The sequence below is a fragment of the Trichosurus vulpecula genome, chromosome 9 (genome assembly GCF_011100635.1).
Source record: "Trichosurus vulpecula isolate mTriVul1 chromosome 9, mTriVul1.pri, whole genome shotgun sequence".
NCBI lineage: Eukaryota > Metazoa > Chordata > Mammalia > Diprotodontia > Phalangeridae > Trichosurus > Trichosurus vulpecula.
The window spans coordinates 39,803,866-39,822,807 of NC_050581.1; the positions used below are offsets into that span (position 1 = coordinate 39,803,866).

Below are 18,942 nucleotides of genomic sequence, written 5' to 3' on the forward strand. Positions count from 1 at the left end.
CTCTCCCTTTACTCTTGGAAACTGCCTCTCTTCCCTCTCCAGAGTCTGCTTTTTTCCCTCTTCTATTATTATAAATAAAAAAGAATAGTAATATGCATATGTTGTATGCATATATCTATACGCCCTGTTGTTCTATATTCTTCCCTTCTTTTCAGTTGATGCTTCTAGATAGAGATTCCTTGAGATTGAAGATTTTATTTCTCCTAATCTGTACATGCTCATACTTACTTGTTTTTGATTTCTTTTAAATTCTTCGGTAAAAGTATTTCTCTTAAATACTTTTGAATTTTTATCTGAGAAGATTGGATGTTTCCTTTCCATATATATATAGAACTGCCTATTTCTTGACCAGATTTTATTCCTCTTGATTCATTGACTATTATTGGGTTCCTACAGTGAATTAGTACTTAGTTACCTGCTTTGGTCCTCCATATTTCATATTTTTTCCCTATCCTTTCTTTAATCTCGTTAGTCATTCTAGGATTACAGTACACATCTCATTCTTCCCTCCTGGCCCATAAATTGATGACATGCTTTCAAGTTTTCCTTCAAGATAGGGTCTGTTTCAACCTCTTCCTCCTCTAGTGTTCCCTCCCCTGCCCCCATCCTTACTCTGTCTGTTTCCCTCTTCCCAACTGCCATGGAATCTTCTGGTTTCAAGTTAAAACTTTCCAGAATTCCTTCCCTTCTTCGCTAGACAAAAAAAAGCCAAAAATAGTCAAGGCATTCGAGTTATTCCTTCTTCAGATTTACTCCAGACTTTAACTTCAAAACAACAGATTTCAAAACTTACTCGAAAGGGTATGGGGAAACTTCTTAACGTTGTATTTGTCAATACTTTGAGCAGGCCCTAAGTTTTATTTGAGGACATTGACTTAAAAAGTCAACTGTTTGGCCTAGAGTTTTGACCTCTGACTTGAAGGCAGGTGTCTGTCTTAATTTTTCCATCTGTGAGGTATAGATTAAAAAACAAATTAAAGATATGTGAGTAATGAATGATTGATTGTATGGCACTGATAGACAAGATTCCTAAGCCTTCATATACATTTAAATTCTGTATTTTAAAGAAGTATCTAATTTATGGTTTTTTTAAATGTTTCAGTCCATTGATGGTATGCATGACAAAGGAATTGTTGAAGACCTACATTGTGGCTCCATGAAGGGCACCGGCATGCGACCACCACATCCTGGAATGGGCCCACCTCAGAGTCCGATGGATCAACATAGCCAAGGTTTATTCCAGCTGAATTGTTTTTTTTTTTTTTTAAGTCTTGCAAGCTTAACAATTAGGTTGTTTATATCATCACTGGAAAAATGTGTCAAATGAAAGCCAGTATTTTTACCTCTTTTTTAAATAGGATTTTATTTTTAACATCAATAGATGCATTTTCTGGATGAATATTACTGTCTGAATGTCAGAGTCCAAAGGTGGAGGGGAAACAGGCCAGTAGCAACTCTTATTCAAATTGTGAACCTGCTGTGAGAGAGAAAAGCCATGCTTATTTTAACGTGTGTGACTGTTTTCCTAAGTAGTCACCTGGGAAAATAACTCCTGGATTGCAGAATTCAAGTATTGTACCCCCTTCCTTATTTTAGCCCAGTAACGACCTTTATTTATCCTGCTTTTCACTATGACCTAAGTATTCATGGAATAAAAAACATTAATAATAAAATAGCTAGCATTTACATAGTGGCTGCTATGTGCTTTGGTCTGTGGTAAGCGCTTTATGCATATTGTCTCATTTTACCTTCACTAACCCCATTCTACAGTTGAAGAAATGGAGACAAACAGAGGCTAAGTGAATTGCCTACAGTTTCACAGCTAGTAAAGTATCTTGAGGATGGATTTGAACCGAGGTCTTCCTGACTTCAGGCTCAGAGGTCTAACCACTGTGCCACCTTGCCACGCATTTATCATATAAAGGCCTGTCTTCATGTTTTGTATGTATTCCATTTTGATTGACTATCTTTCAGTTAAAAAGTTTTCATATTCATAACACATCCCCCACACAGACACATACACATATATATGTATGTGTATATATATATGTCTCAGGGAAGATTTTTGGCTCATAATTTTTATTCCTTTGAAATTTAAATAGGAAAGTAGTTTGTTATCATTTAAAAAGATTCTATAATTTGAAGCTTACTGACAAAGTGTCATTGTCAACAGAGCAACATCATGAAATTAGAAGAAAAATCCCTTTAAAAATTTGATGTATTTGTAGTAGAGAGGTGTGGGGAATAGAATCTGGGGAATGCTTTCTCCAGTAGTTCTGGGACAAGTCTTTACCAGTACTCAGGTCAAAAGCTGAAGTACTTGTAATGTTCATAATATATCCTAGCTGTGACAGAATTTTGAACATAGATTTTGTCAAAATAAAACAACCAATCAAAAAAAAACCCTACCCTGAAGAAGTTTCACTTTTTTTTTCCAGTATTGGGTAGACTATTATGATATATTCAGTATACTTCTAAAATACCATTTTCACATCAATGGCCACATAAAGTCACAGGATAAATATAGCACTTTATTTTCATAAAATGCTTGGAGGGTTACAGGTTAAAGGTGTTAAATGTATCTCTCTCTCTCTCTCTCTCTCTCTCTCTCTCTCTCTCTCTCTCTCTGTGTGTGTGTGTGTCTCTGTCTCTCTCACTCTCTCTCTCTCCTTACAGTCTAAGTATCCAACTCTGCTTTCTAAATAAATATTTACCCACAGAGTATAAGTTAATATTGATTGACTAAAAAGCTAGAGATATTTAACTATAGTAAATTCTTGTCAATTTGAAATGTTAGAGACTGGATAAAATGGAATTTGTATCATTAAGTCAATTAACAAGCATTTACTAAGTGCCTACTATGTCTTGAGAACTGTGATAAACTGGATTTGGATTATCTGGTATCTTTATTGAAGACTTATAAGGTACATAATTGTGGGGAACAGTAATTGTTTAAAGTGGTGTGCTATTTAGCATTTTAAAATTGGTTTTAAACAGATATTGTTAATGAAACAAAAATATTAAAAATATATTTTTTCCAATTAGATTGTAGAAAATCAGTGTATATACATAAGCATTAAATGTCTAGGATTTTATAGCTAATAAATGTCACGGTTTGTGTAAAATAATGGATATATGCTGAACTTAAAAGTTAGGAAGACCTGGGTTTGAATCCTGATTCATACCTCAGAGGATTGTTGAAAGGAGATGAGTCATTTTTTTTTCTTTCTCTCTGGGTCACTGTTTTTCTATGTCTCTTTCTCTGTCTCTGGCTTTCTGTCTCTGTTTAGAGACAGAGTTTTTGTCTTTTGTTTTTTTCTATGTCTTTGTCTCTTTATCTCTGGTCCTGGTTCTCTGTTTCTCTCCGGCTCTGGCACAATCTTTGTCTCTGCCTGTCTGTCTTAGTATTTATAGCAAAGTCTTCTCTGACACATAATAGATGTATGTTCATGGCAAAGTCATTTACCTTGTCTAAGGAAAATGCCCCAGGAAATTCTCCAAGACTTTTAGTTAGAGATGGGTTGCCCATTTATACTGATGGAGTTTATACATTAGAAATCTCCAAAATCACAGGGCTGGACCCAAAGCAAAACCATATGTACTCCTAGGAATAACTAAATGTGGTGTGATTTGAAGAATGCCAACTTTTAGGGCTTAGCAACTGATTCAAGTATTGATTTTCCTTCAATAAGTTAAGGAATTTTGTACTTTGTGGTCTCAAAGAAAGGCTATATTCATTATTGCTAGTACATTGAAAAGAAAAAAATCTTTAGAGATAGGTATGTCATATTTAAGGCTTTCTGAAGAGAAAATTCATTTAAACACTGCTGTAGTTACTTTCTCAAGATTATTAGAAAGAGAAAATTTCTTGTTGTTCTCTTGGTGAGGGTGAGACTGGGAAAATGATAGGCCTTGAAGATTGGAGAAGGAAATCAGCTTCTTTTTCCTCTTTACTTTTGAATAAGCAAATCCAAAATGATTTTGAAAAGCAGAATCTGCAACTACTTTGTCATCCTATTGATAAATATATATCTACTTTCAGAGACAGGCAATTCATCCACTCCGTATTTTCAACTAAAGATAATTACCAAAATAAGTTATGCAGTTTCATCATTTAGATCCTGCTTTTCTTTAAATTTACTGGATGCTAGTCATGTAGAAAGAATATCTCTCCATAGCTGAGACATACTGTCACATTTTTAATGTCATACTGCAGCAATGATTTTACAAAAATCTGCCATTAACTTAGTGGAGATATCCCAAATTGGTTTTTCTTCTCTCCAATTCTTTCTTCCTACCAAATCCGAGGAGAGTTTGAATTTTTGTTGCATTCATATCTCAAGCAACCAGTTTACTCTTCAAAACTTGAGCGTTTTGTACTTACAGTTCTTAATATCAAATCTTCCTAGTTGTTTTTTGTTCCTTTGGCTGCATTAATAGAAACAAGTGGAGAAAACAACATTGTCTCTGGGTCATATTGAAAAGAATTATTGTAATATATAATGTAATTTTATATTTCCTATAGGCAGGATTATTGCTTATTTAATGCTTGCATTAGCTCTTTAGTTAAAGTTATTGATAACTTTATTAATACTTTAAAGCATTAAAGTTATCAATATCAGTATTAGGTATTCTGGGATTCATATCAAAGCTTATAAAATTCATTCATTCAACAAAAATTCATTAAGCATTTGCTGTATGGAAGACCTCAGGGATACCAAGGCAAAAATTGAGACATCAAAATATTGTTCTATCTTGGGAAATGAAAGAAATGTGAAGCATATGACCCTTCCCATTTTCAGCATTATCATGTCAGATATGAAAATTGAAATGACACTGGTACAATTTCCCCATTTTAAGAGTTGAGATCATAGAGGTAAGATCAAGTGAAGCCTCTTCATAGTATCTCTGAATTATCATTAAGAAGTATGGTGATAGTTGGGCAAAGATATGGGTTACTTAAGCGAAATTTACAAAGATGGGTTCTATAAGTTGAAATATAAGGAGAATATGTCCTTTAGTATATTGTCGATGTTCCATAGTCTTTTTTTGGTGTGAAAAATTACAAAGTCATGGGACTTCTAGTACCTGGTTATTTTGGAAATATGATTTTGGGGAGATTTTAATTTAAGTTCCTTCCATGATATTGCTGAACCCCATAATCATGTTTACTTTCATTGCTTTTTTCTATTCCCTTAGAAATTCAGCAAACATTTATTTAGCACATGTCATGCAATGCATTGTACTGGGAACTAGAGAAACAAGAACAAAAGTGACCTGAAGGAACTCACATTCTAGTAGGAGGATGCATCATGTAAATTATATAAGTAAAATATTGTAAAGGAAGTGAAGGGGCCTGGGGAGAGACTAGCAAAATGCTCTGGGAAAATTAGAGGAGGTAGAAATAAGTAACAACTGGAGAGATCAGGGAAGACTTTCAGGAGAGGTAACACTTGAGCTGAAATTTGAAGGAAGCATAAAATTCCGAGAAATAGAGATTGATTGAATGGATGAAAAAATATTTAGTAAATGCTTACTGTGTGCCATGCATTGAGGTAGGAAAAAAAAGACAGTTCCTTTCCTCAAGGAGCTTATATTCCAATTGGGAGATACAACCCATAGATGAAGAGGCAGAGTTTTCTCTGCATCAGGGGATAATCTGTATAAATGCATAAAGGTTGAAGGAGGTATGGCATTTTGAGTATGGGGAAAAGTTAGTGGTCCTCTTTGGTTAGAAAGAGAGTATATAAAGGGGAGTAGTGTATTTTAAGGCTAGAAAGGTTGGTTGTAGCCAGATTGCATGGTAGCCAGATTGCAGGTGGTCCGATGGAAAGAGCTCAGGGCCTGGAGAGAGGAAGACTGGTTTCAAATTTGGCCTCAGACACTTAAGATCTTGGACAATACATTGTTTATCTCTCTTTCCTCAACTGTCAAATGGGGATAATAAAACACTTGCCTCCCAGGGTTATTGTGATGATCAAATGAGATAATGTTTGTGAAGTGCTTAGATAGTGTCTGGCACATAGTGGGTCCTATATAATTATAATAATGAAAATTTTTATTATAGAAGACCTCAAATGACAGATTAAGAAGATTTTATTTTATCCTATTGACAACATGGATCTACTGAAAAGTTTTAGACAAAGGAAAGACGTGGTCAGACCTGTTCATTAGGGATATTATTTCAGTAACTTCATGTAGGATAGATTGGGGAAAGGAGAAACTGGAGGCAGGGAGATAAAATAAGATCTCAGTATTTGATCTCTTGCAGTAGGGAGAGATGAGGAGGTGGCAATGTGGGAGGAGAGGAAGAGATGGATGAAGTATGAATTTTGGAAATGAAAATGACTTTGTAACTAATTTATCTCCATTGTAGAATTTAGCTTTAATGTTTCCAAATTTTAATTTACTTAAATGCTAAGCAGAAATCTTTGAGGACCATATTATTTCTAGTTCCCTTTCTAAGTGATAATTCTGGTATAAATAATTGGATGTACACTTACCCTTCCACGTCCTAAGGATGGGGTGAAGTGCCCCCATGATCTGGAAAATCCATGTAAAGATTTTTGGCCCTCTCTTTGTACCAGAGAAGTCTGAATTTTTTCCTTTTCTCTTATGGGGTATTTACAGTACCTTATTGTAAAGTTTGAGTTAAGTATTTTGCCATTGGCTCTGTGTCATCTGCTGGCCTTTGAGTGTCATCTGTGGCTTCCACAAAACTCCTCCCAAAATTCCCATTTAATTTCTTATGCCAACCGGTGATATATTGAAACCATGACACGAAAAGTTACTATATGGAAGGGGTAACTGTATGTTGTCTCACTGAAGTCTCCAGTGTTCATATGTCTCCTAGATATGTCAGTTCATTGTTCTTATACACTTACTTTCAGGATTAGGTGCATGGGTATTTTGACTCAAAGTGGGCGTAGTGCTAGGCAAACTAAAGGCATTTAATAAATTCTTGTCATATGGAAATGATTAAAAAACCATTATAATAATATTGCCATTGGACAAGATTATTGGGTGGCTATACTTCTACATAGGGCAAAGAAATTTCTATTATATATATATTCGGTATTATGTTTTAAAACAACTTTTACTGTGACTAATCAGAAATGTTATCAGACATTCTATTGAGTGTTTAAATTTGCCACCTTTCTGATTGCTTTCAACAATTCTGTTCTTTTTCTTTGGTCTTGTATAACTCTGGACAGTAGGGTAGATACTTTTCATCCTGGTCTGTATGGGTTAGACTTCCCAGATTTTGGAAATTGTGTTCATATTGTTTTTTACTTAGAGATTTGTGTGGCCAAAGCAAAAGGATGTATATGCAATCATTTTCCTCAAGCATTTTTCTCTTAATAAGAATGAATATATTAGTATAGTTGCTAACTGTATAAACCTTCCAGGTATGAACCTGAATATGTGAGGTAGTAAGTCTCTAACACCTTCTGTGCTTTATTTCAGGTTATATGTCTCCACACCCGTCTCCACTGGGAGCCCCAGAACATGTCTCCAGCCCAATGTCTGGAGGGGGTCCAACTCCACCCCAGATGCCACCTAGCCAGCCAGGACCCATGATACCAGGAGATCCTCAGGCTATGAGCCAACCCAACCGAGGGCCTTCACCTTTCAGCCCTGTCCAGCTGCATCAGCTCCGAGCTCAAATTTTAGCTTACAAAATGTTGGCCAGAGGCCAGCCACTACCCGAAACCTTGCAGCTAGCTGTGCAGGGGAAGAGGACACTGCCTAGCATCCAGCAACAACAACCACCTCTTGTCACCTTCAACCGACCATCTGGTAGGTTAATGTGTAACTACGTGTACAATGTATAGTTCAATTTCAGAGAAGAAATAGTGTTAGAGTACAAGACACATAACAAGGCTAGTCCTAGAAAATTTTAGGGGTACAGGCCTAAGTGGGGGGATGTTGTCTGTTGCTTCCTATTCTCAGTTCTTCCCTCCCCTCTCCCCACAAGGTCCCTCTTAATCTTCCAGCCTAGGTGTCTCTACTCGCCTAAACTTCCTAAACTTACTTTTATCAAATAATCTAATAAAGCCATTTATGTTATTCTAAATATCCAATAAAACAAGACACTTATTTCTCCATAGGTATTTACATTTTAACTATAGACTTTATGCTACCAGTCAGAGGATTGTGGGGGGTGTTAGCATCTGAACATCTTCTTCATCTATTCATAAGCCAATGCTGGGCCTGGAGCCAGAAGACCTGGGATTCCATTCTAGTTCTTCTCCTTCCTAACCTTGTGGCCTCAGGCCAATCACTTAATAACATGTTTGCAACTCATTTGGTCATCTGTAAGATTGCCATAATATCACCTGCACTGCCATCCTTACAGAGGTGCTGTGGGCGTCAGGTGAGATAGGGGATGTAAATGCGTTTTACAAAGAGCTAGTGTGGCTCCAGATCACCACCATGGAGCTGGAGGGAGAGAACATGGGCCTGGGTCCTGCTTTGTTCTGTAGCCAAGTAGTGGAAGTTCTTTGAGCCTTGGTTTATTTGTTTTTAGCTTTTATTCATGCCTTTAGCTCTTTTTATGCATAGCATCCTCCAAACAGAATCCTCCCTTGTAACAGGAAAAACAGAACAGAACAAAAAAAAAAAACAAAACAACAACAGTTAAGCAGACTAGCCAGGGTGGCAAATATTTGGCAGTGTATGCACTTATTTTGTGCCTACTATATACTGGTTACTGTTGCTAAGTGCTGGGGATACTAAAATGATACTTTCTTCTAGGAGCTTTCATTCTATCAGCAGAGACTGTGTGTGTGTGTGTGTGTGTGTGTGTGTGTGTGTGTGTGTGTGTGTGTGTAAATCAGTCAGTAAGCATTTATTGAGTGCCCACTATATGCTGGGAACTATATTAAGTGCTGGGGATACAAAGAAAGGGAAAAGTCAATCCCTGCCTTCAGGAGTTCACAGTCTCACAGGGGAGATAACAAACAAATATGTACAAACATATTATATATAGGATAAATAGAAACTAATTAAAAGAGGGAAGGCATTAGAATGAAAAGGGGTAGTGAAAGGATTCTTATAGATTAGGATTTTAGTTGGGACTTGAAGGAAGCCAGTGAAGCAGGAGGTGGAAATGAGGAAGGAGAGCATTCCAGGCATGGGGAATAGCCAAAAAACAAAAACACCCAGAAACATACTGAGCTGAGAATTGGAGAGTTAGAACAGCAGGGAGGCCAGGATCACTGGATTGAAGAGTACATGGGGGAAGGGGTGGTTCTAAAACCTCACCACCAAGAAAAGGGGAATATATTTTGTTGTTATTTGAAGCCAAGATTGGTTATTAACATTAACCAGAGTTTGACTGCCTTTCGCTATTCTTTTTATTTACATTGTTCTGATCATAGCATATATTGCTTTCTTGGTTAAGCTCCCATCACTGTGTCATTCAGTACAAGTCTCCCCATGCTTCTGTGTATTCCTTGCTTTTGTCATTTCTTACAGTGCAGTATTAGTCCATTACATTCATATGCCCTGTTCGTTCAGCCATCCTTCTATAGATGGGCACCCACTTTCTTTCCGTTTTGTTTTTGTTTTTGTTTTTGTTTTTTACTGCCACTGAAAGTGATACTAGGGCTAGTTTGGTATATCATGTCTTTATTACTTCCATGGAGTACATGCCCAGTAGTGGCTTGAATCAAAGAATAGTTTAGTGAATTTGCTAACATAATTCCAAGTTGTTTTTTTAGAACAGCTAGACCAAAACAGTTATGGCCAATTATACATTTGCCAATAGTGTATTAATGTGCCTGTCTCCCACCAGCTCTTCTAGCATTGACTGTTTGCATCTTTTATCATCTTTGCCAATTTGACTTACCACCAAACTTTTAAACCAAGTAAGTAGTCTCTACTTACTTTCTCTATGCTATCATTGAACTCCTTGTAATCTAATTTCCGTTCCTGATACTCCATTGAAACAGCTTCTCTCAAGCCATCAGAGATCTCCTCCTTGACTTTCCAAGGACTTTCCCCCAGTCCTTTATTTTCTTGACATCTCCATGGCATTTAAGACTATGGATGACCTTTCTTGGAACTCTCTTCTCCCTTGATACTACGCCATCTTTATTTTCTTTTCATCTCTCTGACTGCTCTTCTTTCTCCTCGTTTTGATGCTTCTCCTTTGTCTATGTGAAGTTTACTTTCCTTATTTGTGACCTCAGAGCATTGGACTAAGTGACCACAGGGGTCTCTCTCATTTCTAGATCTAGGGATCTTTGATTCCATGATCCTACTGCAAACAAACATTTTAAGTTCCTAACCATGTTTCACATCATACTTTGGAATTTTGACAGCCAACAAGCTCTTACAGAAATCTCAAACTAATTTAGAATATTTTTGGTTTTGTCCATTTTAGGGGTATTTTTATTGCTATTAATTCAGTTAGTCTGTAGATCATATATAGACTGATGATAGATATATTAGTAGAAAACTATGAAAATAGGATCTTTTTGCTGAGTTTTTAAATAGTCTCTTGAAGTCATAATTCTCCAAATGTGACTTCATAATATCCAACAACAGCAAATTATGATTTTAGTCCAGAATTAAGAACCTGAAACTAAATAATTCTTCAATAATTGTCCCTGAGGTGTGTTAGCAGCTCTTTAATGGAACATGTCCTTGTCTGCCTTGAGTTCCACTCAAATAAAAGCTCATTTTTCTTTTCATTTTGCTTTACTCTTAACCCCTAGAGAAACAAGGGGTTAAAAAGAGGGTTGTTTTTTTTTCAAGGAAGGTAGAAAATCAAATAATTTTATTGGCCATTTTTTAGTACCTTTCTTTTTGTTATCTGTTATTTTTTAGTATGCTCAATTTAAATACACTTCATTACATTTATTTTCCACCCAGTGGAATATACTTAAATCCGTATTTAATGCATAAAACTGTTATTTGCATAAATATCCTTGTGTGCCAGAAGGCAGAGTGTGATTTCTCAATGCATAGAAATCCTGGGCATGTAAAACTATGTATTTTAATAAGTTTGTTTCCTTATTTCTTGAATTCAGGCATAGGGATGCATCCAATTGGCACACCTCCAGCTGGGCCAGGACAGACATCAGGGATTCCAGGGCACACATCTACAATGACTCCTAAAACATGGGCAGAAGGTAAAGGAGTAGGCATTTCATTCTTCAGACAAAGTTAAATTGTATGTAAGAGGGAACAGGAATTTGTTCCCCACTTTAGGGTATCGAGGAATGTTGTATCATTTATCAGTCTGTGAATTACTTGGGAAGATGAGAGATATCTTCTCTGCTATTAGGCAGTCACACATGAAGCATTTCAGCGCAGTGAAATCTATAAGCTGCCTGAGGGACAAGCTTGAAAACTAAAGGATAGATTGTAATGTCATGAGCAATAGTTAATTGTAGTGAACTCTGCAGTCCAGTTGTCACAAAATGTGGAAGAAGAGCTATATCTTATACTATAAACATATCTATATTTAGTTAGAAACCGAAATTCCTTTGGTGATGAATAAGCCATGTTTTATCAGATTATCAGAGAACACATGAAATTAAGTCTTGACAAACATATTTCCACTTCTGTGGCAATTATTTCGAGTTTCATTCAACGGTAAACTCTTTGAGGAAGGAACTGTGTCTTTTTTAATCTTTTTAAATTTAATGTTTTTTTATGAACCCAATAAACATAAACAAACATGAACATTTAATTACAAACATTAAACCAAAAAGGGGGATTGCAAAAATGAAGGTGTGAAATTCTGTTAACCTACAATAATATCTTTTTTTGTGGAGGAGGGGGGATTCTACATCTTTTAAAATTGGCCCCATAAATATTTGCCCAGGAAATAAATACTGGCTCGTATGATAACAATTTTTGTACAAATGTATAGGCCTCTTCCCTTATCTATCTCTTTATGGAGAGAGCCCATAAACTGTGAATTAAATTAGTAAATTTTTCATTTACCTGACATAATTTATCACATATAGTTCCAGAGGATTTCAAATGGACTATTTATAGTCTAGCAAACTGCTAGGACTGGAAAGGACAGAACAAAAATGGCCAATAGAGAGTTGCTACCCAAGGTAATTAGGGAGATATTAAGAGAGCACTTAGCTGGCCTAGATCAATTCAGATCTCCAGATTCAGATGATCTACATCCTAGGTGAGAACAATAACAGCCATTTAAAGAGTGTTTTAAAGTTTTCAAGGCATTTGGCAAATGTTATCTCACTTAAGCCTCCACAACAAGCTCTGGAGCGAGCACATGGGTACTATTCCCATTTTATAGACTAAGAAACTGAGACTTTGAGAGGTTAAACAACTTACTGAGTGTCCTACAACTATGAAGTATCAGAGTTGGGATATGAACCCAGCACTCTATTATACCATGCTACTTCTTCTAAAGAGCTGGCAGATGTCATTACAGCATTGCTCTTGGTCTTTGAAAGATCATTTTAAAAAACAGGACAGGGTCCTGGATTGGTAGAAGAGAGGAGCCCTGTAAATGGAAATTACCTAGATCTTACCAAAGTATTTGACAAAGTCTTTTATGCTAGTGTATTCTAGATAAAATGGAGAGGCATGTGCATGGTTTACAAATTTACATATTTACAAATCTGAATCTAAGTCAAGTCTGAATCTAAAGAATATTCATTAATGATTCAGTGCCAGTTTGGAAAGAGATCTCTAGTGGAGTGCCCCAGAGAGCAAAGATTGGCCCTGTGCAATTTAACATTTTTGTAAATGATTAGCATAAGGGTATATGTGGTATGCTTATCAACTTTTAAAATGACATAAGTCTTGGAGGGATAGCTAACACATTGGATAATAGAGGCAGGGCCCTCAAAACGTTTGATGGGCTAGAGTTGTGGGATGAATTAAATAAGAAGAAATTTAATAAGGATGATGGTTGTACACTTGAGTTCCACCCAAAAACAATGAACTCCACAAATATATCATGGGAGAGCTGGAAGTCTAAAAAAGATCCAGGGATTTTAGGAGACTACAAGATCAATATGAGTCAACAGCATGGTGTGACAACCAAAGAAGCTAACGCATTCGATTATTAAATTAGATTGCGTTAAAAGAGGTAGAGCATCTGGGACTAGAGAGATGTCTTGGAAGATCATATGGAGAGTGTTGGCTTCAGTTCTGGGTGGATATTTTGTGAAGTACCTTGATAGATTGGAGAGTGTCCAGTGGAAAGGCCGTTAGGGTTGTGAAAAATGGTTAAAGGAATGAGAATGCGTAGCCTAGAGAATAAAAGACTTAGGAAGGGGAACATAGGATCATAGATCGAGAGAAGGTGTTCTTCTTTTGTAGAATAACCCCTTTGGCAGTTTGGTGAAGCCTATGACTCCCCTCTGAGAATCATGCTTTTAAATATATGAAATAAAATACATAAACTTACAAAGAGAACCAGTTTTATTGAAATACAATATCAAAATACTTTAAAAAATAACTTCATATATCCCAGGTTAAAAAACTTTGATATAAAAGCATATGGAACTTTAGAGACTTTCTAGTCCAACCGCCTAATTATATAGATGAGAATATTGAGTCCCAGCGAGGGTATGACTTGCTTAAGGCCACATAAGTAATAAGCCATAGAGACATGTTTTGAACCCAAGACCTCTGATGCCACAGGTAGTGCTTTGAAGTGATAGCTATCTATCTTCAAGAATTTAAAATTTCTATCTAGTAGAAGAATTAGTCTTGATCTCTTTGGTCCCAGGGCAGAACTATGAGCAGTGGATTATAAATTATAGAGAAGCTGATCTAGGTTTGATGTACAGAAAACCTTTTTAAAAATTAGAGGTATCAAGAAATAGAATAGATACCTCAGGAGGAGGTTCCCCTTTGTTGGAATCAAGCAACTGCAAGGCCACTTGTTGGATAAATTAGAGAAAGCTTAGTTCTTCTGGCATGGATTCAGTTGGTGGCCTCTGAGATATCTTGGAGCATTGAGATTCTGTTAATCTTCTTTAGTTTTAATCCAGGAATTTCAGGGTACGGAATTCCATGTTTCAGATTTCTCAACTCTTTGCCATAAGGGTGAGTCAGCAGGGTAAGGATTTTTGTATGGCAGCCAGCTGGCTTAGAAAACTAGCCATCCATACTAGATGGATTTTAGGGTCAACAAAGGAAAAGAAATAGATTCCCAAACAAAAGACTACAGATTTATTTTATTTTCTCAATTAACGAGCATTTATTTTCTCTTCCTCTTCTCCTCTGGTTTCCCCCCCCTCCCCACACACACATTGCAAAACAAGAATAAAGAAAACCTTGTAAGAAACGTGCACAATAAAACAAAACAGATTCTAGTATTGGCACTTTCCAAAAATGTGAGTTTCATTCTGTGCCTTTAGTGCATTGCCCCCTATCAGGAGGTGAGTAGCCTGCTTCCTCATTGGTCATCTGGAATAATGCTTGATCATTGAATTGAGCGGAGTTGTTAAATGTTTAAGAATTGTTTTCTTTGTAATGTTATTGTTTACATTGTCATACTGGTTCTTTTTACTTAATTCTGCATGAGTTCATACAAGTTGTCCCAGATTTCTTTGAAACCCTCCTTTTGGTATTTTTAATGGCACAATATTATTCCATCACAATCATCTGCCATAATTTGTTCACTCCTTTCTCAACTGATGACTAGCATTTTGGCTTCCAGTTTTTTGTCACTGCTGTTGTTTATCCTTCATTCTCAAAGAAGACCAGTGACATCAGGAGGGTGATGTGTTGACTTGCAAGTGAATTGGATTTAAGTAAGGCAGGGCTGTGCAGAGTCACCAGCCTCTCTCCTCCACGGTCATTTGGAGTTCAGTGGCAAGAGAGGTCAGGATGACTGGCAGCGGCCCCGCATGCAGCCAGAGACCTTGGCCTCTTTGTCACTATGAAAAGAGCAGCTGTAGACATTTTTGGTGTATTCAGGACTTATTCCTTTTCTTTTCATCTCTTTGGGGTTTAGTCCTAGAGATGATCTCATTGAGTCACCTCTGGGGCCTAGTGTCACATTGCTTTTTAGAATGGATAGACCAGTGAGTTTCACCAAGATAGCATCAGTGTGTCTGTTTTCCCTCATTCTCTGCAAAATTTTTCATTTTTATTTTTTTTGTCATCTTTGCTAATCAGATGGATATGAGGTGGAACCTCAGAGTTGCTTTATATTTCATTTCTCTGATTTTTTAGTGATTTGGAGCATTTTTTCATATGATTATTGCTAGGTTGGCTTTCTTCCTTTGGAAACTTCATGTTCATATCCCTTGATGATTTATCAGTTGGGGAATGGCTTTTATTCTTATAAATTTGAATCAATTCCTATACATCTTAGAAATGAGACTTTTGTCAGAAAAACTTGCTGCAAGGTAGTGTTTTTTTTTTTAGAACAGTTAACTGTTGCCATTTTCTAATTTTAACTTCATTGGTTTTATTTTTGGGGACTATAGATTAATTCTAGGTTACATTTCCTTAAATTAATACAATTCTTAAACTTAGAGAAGTGAACACACCCAAAAGAGCCATTACAGCATGCTGCTTTTATTATTACTTTTTATTGGAATCACCATTGACAGGGAGAAGCCATAAACAGGTGAGCACAATCACATATAGTATCTACATTTTTAACAGTTTCATGTCTATTTTATTTGTGATATACACCTCAGTTTTGGAGGAAAAAAATCTTTTGAGAGTTATACTTTAAGCAAATTCTCATAGGAACCTTTAGAAATCTCATTCTTAAAAAAAAAAATCTTATCTATCGTGCCTACACATCAGGCACTTTAGGTAGGTCAAACATACCGTTTTCTCTACTGAAAACATAATGAGTGCCACTTGCTTTTTGGGAACATTGTAAGAATTCATGGAATCACAGGTTTAGAAAAGACTTTAGAAATCATGTGGTACATTACCCCCTTCCTTTTGGACTGGATCACACCTGAACCATGCCATATAGATGAAAATGTGTCCTAATTTAAAGTCCTTCAGGGAAGAAGATTCTCAAACCCTCCTCAGTAGCTCATTTCATTGCTTAACAGTCCTGAGATTTAATCTTTTTATACTGCTTTGTTATATGTGGATGAAAGAAGCCATAAGTATAAAGTATTACAAAAAGTGGTGTGTGTGTGTGTGTGTGTGTGTGTGTGTGTGTCTTATAAAAGCTTACTTTAAGGGGGAAAAAAAGGCTTACCTCAAAATCTCTGTTTATAATAATATTGTTGTAATTGCCATTACATTTCTTAGTGCTACAGATTTTGGGGGAAAATGTAAGAAACAAAGAGCTAAGAAATAACTTAAAGCGGTAACCTAGTCATGCCTGTGCCATCATGCTATCTTCATCTCATGTTTTCTGGGTAGACGGATATGTAGTTAAGAAAGTGTTTTATTTTCCTTTGATACTCTGTTCTAGTTTGTAGCAACCCTTTTCCAGAATTCCTTTTATAACTAATAACTTTGGCATTAATTTAAGTCCATTTCGAAAATGGTTCTCAATGGAGATTGAATAAATGCACAGTTTTAAAAAATAATAGGTTTTAAATTATTATACTTAATCACGACGTCATCCTTCATTATTCTTTTCTTTGGGCTTTAAAAGATCAGCTCCTTTTAACATTGAATAAATTCCTGGCTGGCCTTGCTCAAGAGGGCTAAGAAGAACTTGGAGAATGAAATGTACTAGTGATCAAAATGGCAATACCTATCTTTGAATTATTTTATTTATGATAGGCTCACTTAAAATTTTCAAATTTAAAAATAGATAAAATGCACTGAAGATAACTAGTAGATGGGGGAAAAGTACTTCCTTTGACCCTTATTTAGGAGTTAGTATTTACTCCCACTTTACTTTTATTCATTTGTTTCTTTTTTTTAAAAAAAGTTATTATTGATGCCTTTTTTATATCATCATAATTTTCCCAACATCTCCCCTCTGCCTCCCAGAGAGTGATCCCATACAACAAATAGTATTTTCTAAAGACAAAATTTTTATAAAAAGGAGCCTAATTGATCAATACACTGAAAAAGTCTGAAAAATATGTGCAGTACTTGTTGCACAACATTTTCTAAATTAAACTTAAGGAATTTCATTCATTAAACGCAGAACCTCAGAATGTTTGCCTATGTGCATATATTTTTATGTTGATAACCTGAGAGAAAACTCTTTCTTTCATATCTTAATACTTGATAATTTTTTTTGAAAAGGGGAATCTTATTAGATTTTTAAAAATTGTTATACAATATTTCTGGATATTTTTTATGGCACTGTTAAGAAATATTTTTTTCAAAGTCCAGTATAGGGGCAGCTAGGTGGCGTGGTAAGTAGATTGATTTCAAATCCAGCCTCAGACATTTGACACACTTACTAGCTGTGTGACCTTAGGCAAGTCACTTAACGCCAATTGCCTTGCCTTTCCCCCTCCTAAAATAAAAAAATAAAAACCCGGCATATATTTACCTTTAGATGTTGAGTTGTGTTTTAGAGAGCCAAGTTAGTTTTACTTTAAAAATACACAGCCTAGTCATATTTGTAATTCTGTGTACAAAGAATCAAAACTCTATTAACAAGACTCTTGCAAGTTAGCACTGAATTCTACGGGGAAAGACTGCTCTGTGTTTCGTTCTGCAGATGTGGGTAGCCTCTATATCTGAATCTAATGGCTACGGTATTACTCCCTAATTTTCGTGAGCCATGGGTACAACTGTAATTCCTTTTCAGAACCTTCTGTCTAAACACATTAAAATTTAAAAATCCAAATCAGTTTGTTATGGGACAGTAATTTTTGCTTCACTTTCAGTAGGGCTTGTTGGTGAATTGCTATTTCCTTACAGGGACAGAGATCAGACTCTGTTTTAGGTGTTTAAGATGGTTGCCCTTCCTATTTAAACACATAAGGAGGACAGTTGTTGTTGTCATTATCTGTATGAGCTAAAAGTTAAGTCTCTGATTGTTATTATTTATGAAGCTTTTAAATTTTATAGGCCAAGCACCAGATATGAATGTTCCGAGTACCCCACAAAAACTTGCGGTTCCACCTCCAAGTGGAAGGCCTTCACCAGCTCCTCCAGCCACTCAGCCAGCTGCTGCCCTGCCTGGACCTTCTGTGCCCCAGCCAACTCCTGGGCAGCCTTCACCTGTGGTTCAGCTGCAGCAGAAGCAGAATCGGATTAGCCCCATTCAGAAACCACAGGGACTGGATCCGGTTGAAATTCTCCAGGAGAGAGAATACAGGTAAGAAATTAAAGTTGAGAGTTTAAATGAACAATGATAATATAAATAACTCACATTTTTCATCATGCTTCATGGTTTACCAAATGCTTTGAGGCCATTATCTCATTTGATCTTTACAGTACCTTTACAGGCAAGAAACTGAGGATTAGAGGTTAAGTGCTTTCCCCAGTCATATGGCTAGCTACTAGTAGAGGACTTATTTGAATCCAGTTCCTCTGGCTCCAAATTGATGCTACATCAATCATTTATTTACTCTTAGAGTATTTGTATTTTAGCATGCTTCCAGAAATGCAGCTGTTTAGTTACTATGTTTTTGCTTATCTTTTATGGTGACCAAAAAAAGGAAGAGGTCTAATGTTACTGAAAATGTTTGAAAGAGCGCTGATGCAGGTAGAAATGAATAATAGTAATAACTTACATTTACACAATGCCTGGTCAGCATTTTTACAATATTCTTTAAATCAATTAGCACCCTGTAGTCAGTTGTATCAGCAAGGCAATAATCACAGTATAGATGATAAAATCACTAGCCTGCATTTTGAAGCATCTATTGTCTTCCTTATTTTTGAACATCAGTATGTTTGCCTGTCTCTAGTCCTGAATTAGCGCTCTCATTTTCCATGACTTTTTGAGGCTCACTGGCAGCAGTTCTGCCATTATAATTTTTTTAAGTCCTTTCAGGACCTTGGGGATGTATCCATTTGTCTAGACCTGGTGATCTG

At 36.2% G+C, this 18,942-nt stretch overlaps 1 protein-coding gene across 7 annotated transcripts in view; it reads left to right on the forward strand.

Annotated features, from left to right (window-relative positions):
- Positions 1–18,942, forward strand: part of SMARCA2 (SWI/SNF related, matrix associated, actin dependent regulator of chromatin, subfamily a, member 2) — a 212,742-nt gene that overhangs the window by 16,173 nt on the left and 177,627 nt on the right. For 4 of the 7 annotated variants that reach the window (XM_036739114.1, XM_036739116.1, XM_036739115.1 and 1 more), the window contains 4 exons: positions 1,103–1,232; positions 7,468–7,800; positions 11,040–11,141; positions 17,971–18,220. In XM_036739114.1, the coding sequence (XP_036595009.1) occupies positions 1,103–1,232; positions 7,468–7,800; positions 11,040–11,141; positions 17,971–18,220 (815 nt within the window). The remainder of the gene's footprint in view (positions 1–1,102; positions 1,233–7,467; positions 7,801–11,039; positions 11,142–17,970; positions 18,221–18,942) is intronic. The other 3 variants (XM_036739118.1, XM_036739119.1, XM_036739117.1) reach the window with 1 other exon arrangement.